This window comes from Pelecanus crispus, chromosome 1 (genome assembly GCF_030463565.1).
Source record: "Pelecanus crispus isolate bPelCri1 chromosome 1, bPelCri1.pri, whole genome shotgun sequence".
NCBI classification, from domain to species: Eukaryota; Metazoa; Chordata; class Aves; order Pelecaniformes; family Pelecanidae; genus Pelecanus; species Pelecanus crispus.
In genome coordinates this window covers 71,420,160-71,433,429 of record NC_134643.1, presented here as the reverse complement: position 1 = coordinate 71,433,429, position 13,270 = coordinate 71,420,160, and the positions used below count along the sequence as shown (strand labels likewise).

At 38.5% G+C, this 13,270-nt stretch overlaps 1 protein-coding gene across 4 annotated transcripts in view; it reads left to right on the top strand.

Moving 5' to 3' along the window:
• The first annotated feature begins 741 nt into the window (after positions 1 to 741).
• MICAL3 (microtubule associated monooxygenase, calponin and LIM domain containing 3) overlaps positions 742 to 13,270 on the top strand; it is a 108,388-nt gene continuing 95,859 nt past the window's right edge. For all 4 annotated transcript variants that reach the window (XM_075707672.1, XM_075707666.1, XM_075707657.1 and 1 more), the window contains exons 1-8: positions 742 to 1,025; positions 7,297 to 7,504; positions 9,030 to 9,146; positions 9,849 to 9,950; positions 10,669 to 10,824; positions 11,388 to 11,488; positions 12,164 to 12,421; positions 13,015 to 13,130. In XM_075707672.1, coding sequence (XP_075563787.1) covers positions 762 to 1,025; positions 7,297 to 7,504; positions 9,030 to 9,146; positions 9,849 to 9,950; positions 10,669 to 10,824; positions 11,388 to 11,488; positions 12,164 to 12,421; positions 13,015 to 13,130 — 1,322 coding nt within the window. In that variant the 5' untranslated portion in view covers positions 742 to 761. The remainder of the gene's footprint in view (positions 1,026 to 7,296; positions 7,505 to 9,029; positions 9,147 to 9,848; positions 9,951 to 10,668; positions 10,825 to 11,387; positions 11,489 to 12,163; positions 12,422 to 13,014; positions 13,131 to 13,270) is intronic.

Here is a 13,270-nt window from a genome sequence, read left to right as displayed (position 1 = left end):
TCACTAGGTTTGTTATGTCACTGTATAAAAGCAATGTTTGCAAGGACTCTGACAGAGATATCAACTTGTGCCTATGCCATCCTCTTTCCTCTTCTCTATTTATCATGAGCAAAGACACATGTCCTTTTAGAATGTAGGAACCAAAACTTACTTTACTGGTGGAATACCAACTCCTCAAGTACTTTGTGGTAGTAGTGTTTTTAAGACCAGTACGTAACCATTGCTGTGGTGTTACCACAGTGATCTGGTTATCACAGTGGGTGCTACATTAGTAAGTCTATCTTTTGTTTTAAAACCTCTGCCTACTTCCAGACATCACATAACATCTGCCAGCTTACTTGTAACTTCTCTGCTGTTCATGTGAAATTAGTTTTGAAAAAACTTTCTAGGGACTGGCTCAGGCAAAGTATTTTGTGATTTAACAAAGGCGAGATGTCCCACTGTCTGCAGTGAAGCTCAGTGAGCTTTGTAAGGCTCTGCATCAGTCAGCTTGGGCAGGACTCCTCGGGGTATTGATCAGTTGACTTATTTAGGACTGATGCTTTATTAGTTACTGAGAATCTGGGCTCTCAGTTCAGCAGGCTTAGACAAAATTTTGGAAAGAAAAAAAGAGCAAGCTCAGTTACATTTTCTTCTTTTTATTTTATAGGTTAATAATGCTTGTAAGCCAGAGGTGAAAGTGGCTCAGCAGACCAACATCGGGAAATCTGGCAGACTGGAAGACAACAGCTGCCCCCCAGGGCAGCTGCGAAGTGTGAAGCATGGAGGAAACTAAGAATGAGAAGGTGAACCAGGCTCATGTTCTCTTTGACAGATTTGTCCAGGCTTCAACCTGCAAGGGGACTCTCAAGGCTTTCCAAGAGCTCTGTGACTACCTAGAACTAAAGCCCAAGGACTATCGTTCTTTCTATCACAAACTCAAGTCCAAGCTAAATTACTGGAAAGCCAAAGCCTTGTGGGCCAAATTGGATAAAAGAGGCAGCCATAAAGACTATAAGAAGGGGAAGGCATGCGCCAACACGAAGGTAAGAGATTTATTCATGGTGGTCAAGACACCTATTACCCCGTTTGTCTCTGGAATACACAATAAAAATGTCTTGATGTAGAAAGATGTTTGCCTGGTGTCAGTATAAGCCCAGGAAAGATTTAGAAATACTATTAATAATTCTACATACTATTTATAATATAGTCACAATTTGTTAGCATTTGACTCTCAATCAAAAATTGCGCTTGCTACTACCAAATTTGACTGCCCACGTGAATAGGGGGAGCTAAATGGTAATCCTTGGGAATGACCAGAGTATTTGTAATTTATTCAGGAGAAGCAGCCTGCAAGTTTCTGTTTTACATTTTTGTGGCATCAGTGCTATACATGGGTTAGAAAATCTTAATTGGTAAACCTTTAATATTGGGAGGCTTTTTTTTTCCCCACATTTTTTACTAGACAATAACAGGGACAGGAAATTTGCTGTTGGAGTCTAGATAAAAAGTATGTATGTTTGGAAATTTCCAATTCTATTTTCAAAATCCTCATGAGTCTCTCAAAAAAAGTGAACTTTCTTGCAAATTTGGCAAAATATTCTATTTACCATTATTTAGAATGTAATCACTTGTATTCCAAGTTCAGAGAAAAAAAAATGCTGTGGAAACTCATACCATTGACTTTTAAAAGGTTGGTATGTATGGTATTTACTGCAGGAATTCCTGCTTTTACACACACACACACCCCCCTCAATTTTCTTTTTTTAACCTGAGTTATTGTGAGCTGGTATTTATGTGCTGCACTCTTGTTGGACTGTACAGTGTGAGCTTATTTATTTGTTTTGTTGTTATCAAAAGCAGTTCTTCATATCATTCATCAGAATATGAGTGGAATAGGTTATTTTCACAAATAATCATACACTCTTCCTTTTTTAAAAAAGGAAGATAGTGCGGAATATGATAAAATTAGAACAATATTCTGTCCTTCATTGAAGACAATAGATGCTGCTTCTTCTTTTGAATATTCACCTTTTGGGAGAAGGAAATATCTTAATAGGAGGAATTAATGACTAATTCCTCAGTAGAGGACTGAGGGGGAAATATATCCTGTTTAGGATATGTCAGTCATTTCAGATCTGTGGACTGAAGTTTAATTCCCAACTAGATATTAGAAAGTTATATTAGTTTCTTGATCATTTATTCTGTTTCACTTTGCAATGGCCATTTTCATGTGGATGGTGGCATTTATAATTAATTACTACAATAACACTTGGAAAAATTACTAATGGACCAAGGTCCACTTGTCCTAGGTCTTGTAAAGACAATGCCTTTCTCAAAAAGTTTACTATTGGTACATCAGATTATAGGTAGCAGATGCATATAGATTAATTTGGAAAACAATAAACCAGTTAGGCAGTGTTGGTCATCACGGTGGGCACTAGCTTCAAGACTCCAAAGTCCAGCCACTGTTAAAGTTTATATTTTTCAGGCAGCATAAGAAAGGAAGGACTTACAGGAAGATAAATGTAGTGATTTTTTGTGTATATTTAGGAATAAACCTTCCAAGCACTATGGACATTGTGGGGAAAAGTTCAAAATTGTTTTCCTGAAAACTCGACTGCTCTTTGCATTCATTGGATTCAGGAATTGGCCTTATTTTGAATGAGACATGATAGGTAGAACTGAAATAGGGTGTTGAAGGCTGTGAAATGAAGTCAGGTGACTTATGTTTCAATAAGAGAGAGCAAGCTATGGAAGAATGTAGAGGTAATTGAACTTATTTGAAGTAATAGACTGAAAGAGTGATTTTGCATCTGGGCTCTGAATATATCTTAGTGGGCAAGACTGTATTTGTTAACACTGAAGAAGAGGTTGCATCGATAATAGAGATACAACACGAAAGAAGAAATTTAATGGAAGAATAAGTGTATGATTTTGATAGCGCTTGATTATGAGGGCGTACAAAAAATAGGTATGAGTGGAGGTTGGCATCCAGCTATGAAAGACATTCAGAAAATTGATTGTGACACTTGGCTAGAAGGGAAGTGGTGAGGTGAGTTGAGAAGGAAGTTAGAGCTCCATTTCACCATGTCGGGCTTGAACTGACAACTAGGCAGCCATGAGGAGATGTCAGAAAGGCAGAGGTTTTAGCTTGGACAAAAAGTAGTCAACTCGGAGTTGGAAAAGTTCTGTGAATCTACAGCACTGACAAGCTGATTGAACAAGTGCCTGTGAATTAGGTGATGCAAAGGCAAATTGTAGAGGAAGATGATAAAAAGATGATGGGCGAAGCCCTGTGGGAAGCTGGCGGTGAGCAGAGTGGGAGAAATGAGGGAAGTCCTTCAGATAGTGCTCTGGAAGAATAGCTGAAGACATAGAGGAGTACTGAGTCTTAAAAGAAATCACAGAAGGACATGCTTTCAAGAAATACATGTAGCCAACTGTCTATAAAACATCTCTTCAAGTGCAGTTGAAAAGTGGGTAAAAAGGGGTAAAGCATACTGGGATTGATGTTTGACTAAAGAGTTTGCTAGAGATTTTGTATAGTCCCAAAACGTAGCCTATTTCGTGCACCGAAGCCAAGTTAGAGAGAGTGTAGGATGGAACTGGAGAAATGGGATCAAGAGAGTGATTGTAGAAGTGGCATGCAGTGATCTTGGAGACGAGATGGTGGTGAGATAAACAGAGAGACTCATGGGGTCATGTGTGACTCTCCCTCATTTAATGATGAGCAAGAAACCTCAGAACTTGCTGGTGGTGTTGTGAAGGACCAGAGAGGTGTGAGGGGGGAATGATTGCAGTGGACATGTCAGTGATCAGGCTGAACTGGTCTCTCCTAGAGGAAAGGGAGGGCTTATTCCATAGCTGCTCTCCTGTGTGGGTGACAAGGAGAAGAAAGAGAATAAAGGAAAAGAGAAAGGGGAGTGGAGGCAAGCCAGAGAGTAATTTGTCAGTTTTTCTAAGCAGCTGTTGGTGAGTTGCTGTATAGAAACACAAGTAAAAAGGGTGAATGGTGAATAAATTAAAGATGGTGCCCCCTCTGCCTCAGCCTGGAAACATGGACTGTGGATTTGGGATTCACACCTTTTTGAGTAGTGAAAGTAGTAGCTGAGAGAAAGTGAAATTTAGGGTCTTTTTTGTTTTGTTAGTATGTCTTAAAGAATATATACCTGTGATGATAAATTCTTTTTGTATTGCTTTACATATAAAATCTGTTGAAATTTTTAATGTAAAGAAATGACTATGTATTCTTTCTATATTTTTCATACATGTTTCTGTTAATTACTCGTTTCCTATCCTAGTAGTATCTGCCATTAAATGTTTATATGTAATTCCTAAGAGATGATCATAACTATTCAAAGTAGAGGCCTTTTGAGAACTGAATCATACCTGATTTGATGTTTCCTATCTCAATTTTATATTCCTAATGTTTAATGTAGTTTGCAAACCACTGGTTAAAAAAAATACAGAAATTTAAGTATGCATCTGGAGGTGAAAGAATTTAAAATGAAGATTAGGGGTTTAGCCATGGTATCAGGACAGAAGTCAGTCATTTCTTTAGTAAGCTCAGCTTCTATACACTTGAACATATACCAGTTTTGAAGTTCTCATCCTCTGTAGCGTAGCTCTTCCTTGCTCATTTAAAAATTGGTCAGGGGTGAAGTGCCGTGACTGGAGTTAGGCAATTAGTGCATCACATGGCCAGCGTCCAGGTTAACCAGAATTCAGATAATCAGTGCTCATGAAAGCAAGCCTTGGATGTGATGGGTTGTTCAGATGTAGATAGTTACAAATGGTGCTCTCTCTTCATTGGCTGTACAGAGAATACAGGATTTCAGTTTGCATTTAATGTTCCATTACCATGGTGGTGTTACTGAAAACTTTATATAATCTGTCTGAAAGATCTTGAGCAAGAAGTGTTTCTGAGGGGTGAGATGACAGCTTTAGTGCATGGAGTTGCAGCAGTTGCTTGGAGTCCTTGCAGGGAAAGGGAACAAGGAACAGCAGTAGCTGCCTTTATTTACTTGGCTGTAACTGGCATCTCATGTAGTTACTGCTGCCTATGAGGAAGGTTTCTACGAGAAACCTGAAACTGGAAGAAGTGTTAGAGGTGGGAAAGGGAGCAGAATCTTTTCTTCTGGTTTTAATTGTCCTTAAAACTTGCTCTGTTTTGTAACAATAATAATTTAAGATTTTTGTGATGGTAAAAAGAATGGCAACTTTGGCCATGAATTACTTCACTGAGTATCATATATTTTACATCCAGAACATCTAGAGTCTTAAAAATAACCTAGATGGTGTTAACGAAATCCTTGTTTGGGGGCAGGGGGGAAGGTTGTAGAGCAAAAAATATTTTTACATTTCTATGACAAAATTACAGACAATGAATTTATAATTTGATTACATAGACCTGAGGTTGAATAGTCTGATTTTAGTACAATTCCTTTGCTGTTGTGCACTCCATCATAACTATTTTCTATGGGGAAAGTTATCAAAGAATTAAGTCACCCAACTGAGTGTGGTCTTGTTGCTTATTAAATCCAGTCTCTTTGAAGACTGTAGTTGTCAGATGAACAAAATTATTACCTGAATAAATATGATACACTCAGCTCATTTTCTTACCAGTTTAAAAAAAGAAAGACTAAGACGTGTTTGAGTTATACTTACCCACAAAGAAAACAATATTAAATTGGAAGAATATATTAGAACATAATCCATTATCCCTTGTAGCAAATGACAAATTGGACACCTGTTCAATATACAAGTCTGTTTTGGAGTTTAATAGCTCAGTGGTTGGGCTTGCCTTTTCTCCCATATTCCTTCAGGTTCCTGAAGCAACTAAAGAAGCAGTGCTATTGTTCTTCCCTTCCCCTTCCTCTAGACTTGGATCTCTGCCCTCAGATTTATGTGACTTCTTATCTTATACAGTAGTCTTCGAATTTGCATGTCAGTTGTTAATGATGTCAGTGCTGTAACCTGTACCATTCTATTAATCATTCAGGCTTTATATTTGCAGTTTCACATCATTTGCAGAATTTATGCCCCAGTGAATAACAGGTGAAAATGTGGCGACCTGTAAAAATCGGCATATGGGGACGACCAAAGAACAAAGAGCTTTGCTTTGGGATAGGCTGTTTATCAGAAGGTTGGGTTCTGGTTAAGTTTTAGCATACTTAAGAATTTCTCAAAGGGCTTTGTTGTTCAGCCATAAGGGTATGTAAGGATCTGGAAAATACTCACATGGCTGTAGCAGTCACCACTGTAGCAAGGTCTTTATTCTGTGGGTCTGGTTTATACTCAATAGAAATCAAAGTGCAAAAATGATATGACAAATGGACTGTGTACTCTATTCCTGTGAATGCACATAACCACGCCAGCTTTCTTTTAGGACCTGAGTTTCTGTGGGTAAGAAGTATCAACTGACTATCTTGGTTTTTTAATCTTAAAAGAAATGATCTTGCTGTATCATTTGTTTCTCTGAAAGTACTTCCAACACTAGATATGCAAGTATTTTACATTCTCAATTGTTTATTAGCCTCTGATAGTGTTTGTGAGTAGAGTGGAAAAAGATACGAGGAGATGAAAGACCTTTGGTATGACAAAGGTTAGGTTGGAGAAAATGTATTTTGATAGAAGTTGTCTAGTCACACAAAGATCATATTTACATTATATTTACTGTCCTGAAGTTTCCTTTGCTGCAATAGTAGAACCACCAGCATAGGCATAAGTTAGAGGGCTCTGACTTGAATACTGTCTGTGCTACTCTAAATGATGGTGTTTATAAACCACTAGTGTCTCTTGTATTTATCTGCCTTAGCCATTGCTATGCTACTCAGTGATGATGAGGAATTTTTGGTATTACTGAAGATTTTCTCAAGAAAGGTGAGCTCAGGCTTTGGAAGATGAGAGGAAAACACTACATCACCTTTTTTTTTTAAGAAAAAAAGCACATGGGTGGAATGAGGGGGAGAAGCCTTCAGAAATATTGCTGCTCTCCAGGTGATTACATAGCTTGGAGAGTATGCCTTGGCATCACTTCTTAACACAAGAGTTTATAAGAGGCAGGTGTCTTGCCTGCTTCTCCAAACTTTTCACTGCTCTGTGATATGCTTTGTTTTCAAGTTGTAGTAACTGCTTTAATGTATCAGTGGCAGAGCATGGCAGGTTACAATAGACAGACTGATCTGAAATTTCAGTTTATGTTGCAGACAAAGAGCACTTACTCCTAAGAGCCATGGGATGCTTGGAAGCTGTGGTAAAAATATCTTTTTCCTCCTAGGACTGTGAAGTTACTCTGTGCTGGTTGTTTTGCAGTGTCTGATAATTGGGGCTGGACCCTGTGGCCTTCGTACAGCCATCGACCTATCATTCCTAGGAGCCAAGGTGGTGGTCATAGAAAAGAGGGATGCCTTTTCCCGCAATAATGTGCTACATTTGTGGCCATTCACCATACATGACTTGAGGGGTCTTGGCGCCAAAAAGTTTTACGGCAAATTCTGTGCAGGATCCATAGACCATATCAGTAAGTACAGCTGCTGCTAGACAGGGCAGCACTTGTTCTTCATAGGGGAAAGGTGGGTGAGGGCATGGGGGTAACTCATTAAAATTCAGCCTACACCAGTCACTGCTCTCAAGTCTTTACGGTACAATTCAGCATTACCTTTGCATAGTGCATTTCAGGCTAGACCTAGCTGTGAAAGAAATACATTGTGCCATGAGATTATCACACATGCAATATAGATCTATCATCTTTTACACCTATTAGTTTCCAAGGCCTATCTTTTTCCTAAACTGAAAAGTACATTTAAGGTTCAAATCTTTTTCTTTTTTTTTTTTTTAATGGATAATTTTCATGTTTTTGCTGTTACATTCCTGCAGCTACCATATTATTCTGTTTCTCTTGAGCATTGTAAGTGACTTGTAAAAAAGAAAAACTACTGAATGCTTTTGAACGTTCTTGTAATGTTGATCTGGAAAAAGGACGAGCAATTTTGGCTTTGTTAATTTTTGGAAGAGTGATGAAGATATTTTCAAGCACACTGTCAGCCTATGAATAAGTTTTGATTAAATAGAGGTTTACATATTAAAATTGAGAACAATTTTGATGGTTCTCAAATTCTGATAAATCAGTCTCCTTTGAAAGCTGAACGCTTTGGTGTAGCAGGAGTTATTATTTTTTAGTTTTTCCTTTTTTCAAAAGTTCACTGGACATGGCACAGCCAGGTTTTGCCCACCAGTCTGTGTTCTCCAGTGGGCATAAGTGAGAAGTATAAAGTGGCACAAACATAGTAGATACAATTGGGCTTCTTGTCCAAAGCAAAAACCGCCTTTGGTTTTTCTGGCAATGGATGGTAAAACTGGAAGATCTTTGGAACATCAGTCTTGCAGATTGCTTTTTCCCTTGCAATTTCTTGTCCTTTTTATTCTTCCAGTACTTTATGCATGTTGCCTTCCTTTGTATCTAAGCACAGCTGAAATTTAGTGTTTAGGTGGAGCATTTTTTAATTTCAGTATCTGAAATGTGACAGTAGGGTGTCTTCCTTCAAATTAGTAGAGTTTGCACACTGTCATTTTCATACCTGCTGCTTACATTAACTGAAGAGGAAAGAGGTGGTGAGAAGCTTACTATGTCCTCACTTACCCAAAGGCATTAGGATGAAGGTGCAGTTCAGTATTGCAGCTAGGCTGATCAAATGGCTAGTTGCCATTTGTGACAAAAGCGCGGTCCTGCTTGTGCTCTCTTCCCTCCCTCTCCTGCCGTGCATGTTCTGGTTGTTTCCCTTGTTGCTGATTTGGGGACTGAAACATAAAAAAATTATTTACTTTTTATTCTTTGAAAGGGCTGGGGTTTCAGCTATATAGAAGTTTCTTGGCGTGCCCTGATATTACTCACCAGTGCTGCCTGGGTGAAGTGCTGGGAACACAGTGGGAAAAAGAATGTAGTAGCTGGCCTTTAAATGAGTTTATCAGTAACGCCAAACAGAGACGTGTGGGCACTTGTGCTCTTTTCTTTTTCTTTTATTTCTTTATCATCTGCTTTTTTGCAGGTATCCGTCAGCTCCAGCTTATCCTTTTGAAGGTTGCCTTGATCTTGGGAATAGAGATCCATGTCAATGTGGAATTTCAGGGGCTTGTTTACCCTCCAGAGGATCAGGAGAATGAAAGCAAGTAGCATTTAAATGGGTAGTAGAGAAAGGGGAAGTTATGGTAGGATACACAGACAGGCTCCTGCTCCTTAACCCGGCTTATGACTATAAGTCCTTTGCTCATGCTCCATTAATGAGAGTAATTATTAATACACTTTTACTTGAATTTTAGTAGTATTTATTCTTTCTAGTGACAAATCCAAATTAGTTGCTATATAAAACAAAATAATCTGAAGTATTACACATATATAGACCATGACACAGTAGATCGTAATTGCTTCTAAAATATTTAAGCCTATTACACTTAGCAGATACCTTTTTAAAACAACTCCTTTCCTTGCATTCACTGAAGATATCAGTGAATGATCTGTGTTATGCTTTTTGTATCTTTGTGAAACCTGTTCTCTGATTGCCATGGGAGACGGTGGCTTACTTGTTTTTTGGCATCCTATTAATTGAATAGATAGCAGAGAAGCTATAAAGGTTGCAGTGATCCTTAAAGGTAATAGTCAGGGGGGTCTTACCGGAGCTGTCTCTGCCTCAGATTAACACGGAGTGGCTGTGCAAGTCAGTAATAGCCCTGTCAAAAATATAATGGTCCTGCAGTGTATCTTTACTGACCATGTGAGGAAGGGATTATGGATAGTAAGAAGTGGCTTTATGTATCTGTTCTATTATAAGCACTGTTTATATTGTCATTAACTTGGAGTTTATCAACAGGGATAGGCTGGCGTGCATTGGTCCACCCAAAAACCCATCCGGTATCGGAGTATGAGTTTGAAGTAATCATTGGAGGAGATGGCAGGAGGAACACCTTAGAAGGTAATGGTGTGTCCATAATTTGCTTTCAAGTAGAACTTATTCTTAAATTAGTTAGAACAAAAATGACCTTTAACACCCCAATCAAAATCTGGAAAGACATTTGACTAGTGAAAGGGGAGATTAAAAGTCCATGTAAAAATCCATTTGTATCAAAGACATGTGGGCTGTCTGTTTCCTTTATGTATCCACTAGCAATGGAATTAGGTGTTTTGACCTGGATAATTTTTCCAACATTTTTTTCTTTAGTTGAATAGTGTTGTAGCTCTACTTTGGGAGTAGGAATTGAAGTGTTGAATGTTACTCTGTGCAGTAGAGAATTCTATCTTAATATTTTTGATGCAAGTTGTAATTTTTGGAAAAGAGGTAAGGGAGAGAGGGGAGCTTTTTCATAGAATCATAGAATCATTTAGGTTGGAAAAGACCTTGAAGATCATCCAGTCCAACCATTAACCTAATACTACTGAGTCCATCGCTAAACCAATTAAGGGTAAAGTAATAATTAATTTCATGTTTCCTGGCTTGGTGGCTAGATTATTTTTTCCCTAAACAAGAGCTTTTATTTTTCTGATGAAGCAATTGTTGCTTTCTCTGTGGAGGAGTTTGTAATTCATCAGATCCATTCTTTCTTTATTTTGTGAGGGTTCCTGTCTATGGCATGCTGAGCCTTCTCTGAAGGTTTGCTCTATTTTTCAGTGTGACTACTTTATCCTTCCCATAGGGTTTCGCCGAAAAGAATTCCGTGGTAAACTAGCAATTGCTATCACAGCAAACTTCATCAATCGCAACACCACAGCTGAAGCCAAAGTAGAAGAGATCAGCGGTGTGGCCTTCATATTCAACCAGAAGTTCTTCCAGGATCTACGAGAAGCCACAGGTTTGCCAGCAATTGCCAGATTTCCAGTGCAAACTATTTGTCTTTATTATTACAACGTTGTAACTCAGGTATCATGTTTAATCAATAAATGAACATCTTGTGCAAGGAAGTCAGTCATTGCTGTCTCTCTTTGAAATCCAACTTCCCCATTTTTACAGCTGTTCTGTACAGCTGTACAAAGCAGATGTGTATCATTCAGATGTGTGTCATTTTTGTTTGGAAGTGGAGAACTTATTTCCCTGAAGGAAATCTGAGTCCTAAATAGGAAAGGTCTAAATCCTGAGTTCAGTTTCCTGCACTCCACATCTGAATGCAAACCTTAGAGTGATGATAAATATATTTTTTAAAAGAGGTAGCTATATGCAGGTGAAATGTGCTGTTGTGGTTTTGTTGAAGATTCATATTTTAAAGTCATCAAAAGCATGGGAGAAAGCTGCTTAGCATTCTCTCTCTAAGGCTTTCTAACCACATAGTTTCAGTTTCCTTTCTTCCAATAGAGCTCTTGTGTTACACATAACATGTAACTTGTTCCTTCACTACCATGTCTTTTGTTCTGTCACAAGGTATTGACTTGGAGAACATTGTCTACTACAAGGATGATACACACTACTTTGTCATGACTGCCAAAAAACAGAGCTTGCTGGAAAAAGGAGTCATACGGCATGTGGGTATTAACTTTTCCTGTGCTCTCTATAAACTAAGATTTTGGTACAATTTGCTTTCAGTATGCTGGAAGAAGGGAAACACTCTCTTTTCTCACCACAAAATGTTTTTATACAGGTGTATTTTAGACCACAAATACATGTGGTTAATGCCCTTCTGAAGTATTTTGGGCCATCAGAAGAGTGTTACAAAATCTATCTTCTCCAAATTTGTACTTTGTAGATTTTAGGGGTTTCTTTCATGTTAAGATAAAATACATACTTAAAGAACCTTTGATAGCTTAGCTCATTTTATGGGAATGATACAGCAGGGAGTGAAGAAAGTAATGGAAATATATCTAATTCTGACAGAAGCTGATTTAAAAGTAGTTTGGCCACAAATGAATGAATAAGGATCGGGGTCTTGTACCTTTTGTCTGAAGTGTGTGAAGAGAAATGCTCAGAAGTTTCTTAGCCCTTTCACAGTCAGAAATGCTAGTAGGACTGATTACTGTTTGCAAGAAAACATTTACAAATTTTCTCTTGGAAGCATAAACACAGATAGGAATGAACGAAATTAGAGGGCAGACCTGTATCAGTGGATTTGTAGGAGTTTTAATGCCAACTATTGTGTATACTGGTCTTAAAATAAACTTGTGGATTTGGCTATTTCACTTCTAATTTTCTCTTTTTGGCAGGATTATGCTGACACAGAGTTATTACTTTCACGAGAGAATGTGGACCAGGAGGCTCTGCTAAACTATGCCAGAGAAGCAGCTGACTTCTCCACTAATCAGCAGCTGCCATCGCTGGACTTTGCTATCAATCACTATGGTCAGCCGGATGTGGCCATGTTTGACTTCACGTGCATGTATGCATCGGAGAATGCAGCCCTGGTGCGAGAGCAGAATGGCCACCAGTTACTTGTGGCACTGGTTGGGGACAGTCTCTTAGAGGTTTGTGTTTTAAACTTATGATGTGTAAATAGTGAATTGAAGCACAAGCACAAGCGATTGCACCCATCACCAACATATGCGCTGCCTATAAGTTAGTTACTATAAGGAAAGCTGTTGTTCATTATATAGTAAAGTGGGAGGTTTGAAGGAAGGGTAGGAGTGTTGGGAAAACTGAATATTTAGGACGGCAATGATCTTGCTTAAGACAATGTGTGCAGAGATTTTTTTCTGAAGTTATGTTTGTTCCTCTGCTCCTTATTGGGACAATTAGACTCTACAGAACCTACTGTAGGCCTGTTAATAATTAGTATTTTGTAGTTGGTTAAAAAGTACAGTCTTGAAGAGAAGCTGTTAAGGCACTCCAGGTTATGAATTGTTGTTGGAAATAGAGGAACATTGGCTTTGGGGGAGCTCATGGGCAATTCACCTTATGTCTGGCTTCCTCTAGCCCAGCGGGAGTGGAGCTTTAAGCTAATTACTGAGCTATAATTTCACAGCAGATGACCATCTGAATATATTCTTGATATTTGTTTAAAAATTTCCCTAACTGATGCTTTTCCTTTCTCTGCTTTTTTTGTGAACTATAATAATAGCCGTTTTGGCCAATGGGAACTGGAATAGCCAGGGGATTTTTGGCTGCGATGGACTCTGCTTGGATGGTACGAAGTTGGTCACTCGGAGCTAGTCCTTTGGAAGTTCTTGCAGAGAGGTAATGGAGAAAATGAATACACTTTCAGTTCTAATCTAATCCTCCAACATCTCATCATTCATTCCAGTTTCTTCTAGTACAAATATATAGACAGAATGGGAGACACAAATTCTCACTGTTTTTAGAGGATGCTTGTGGGT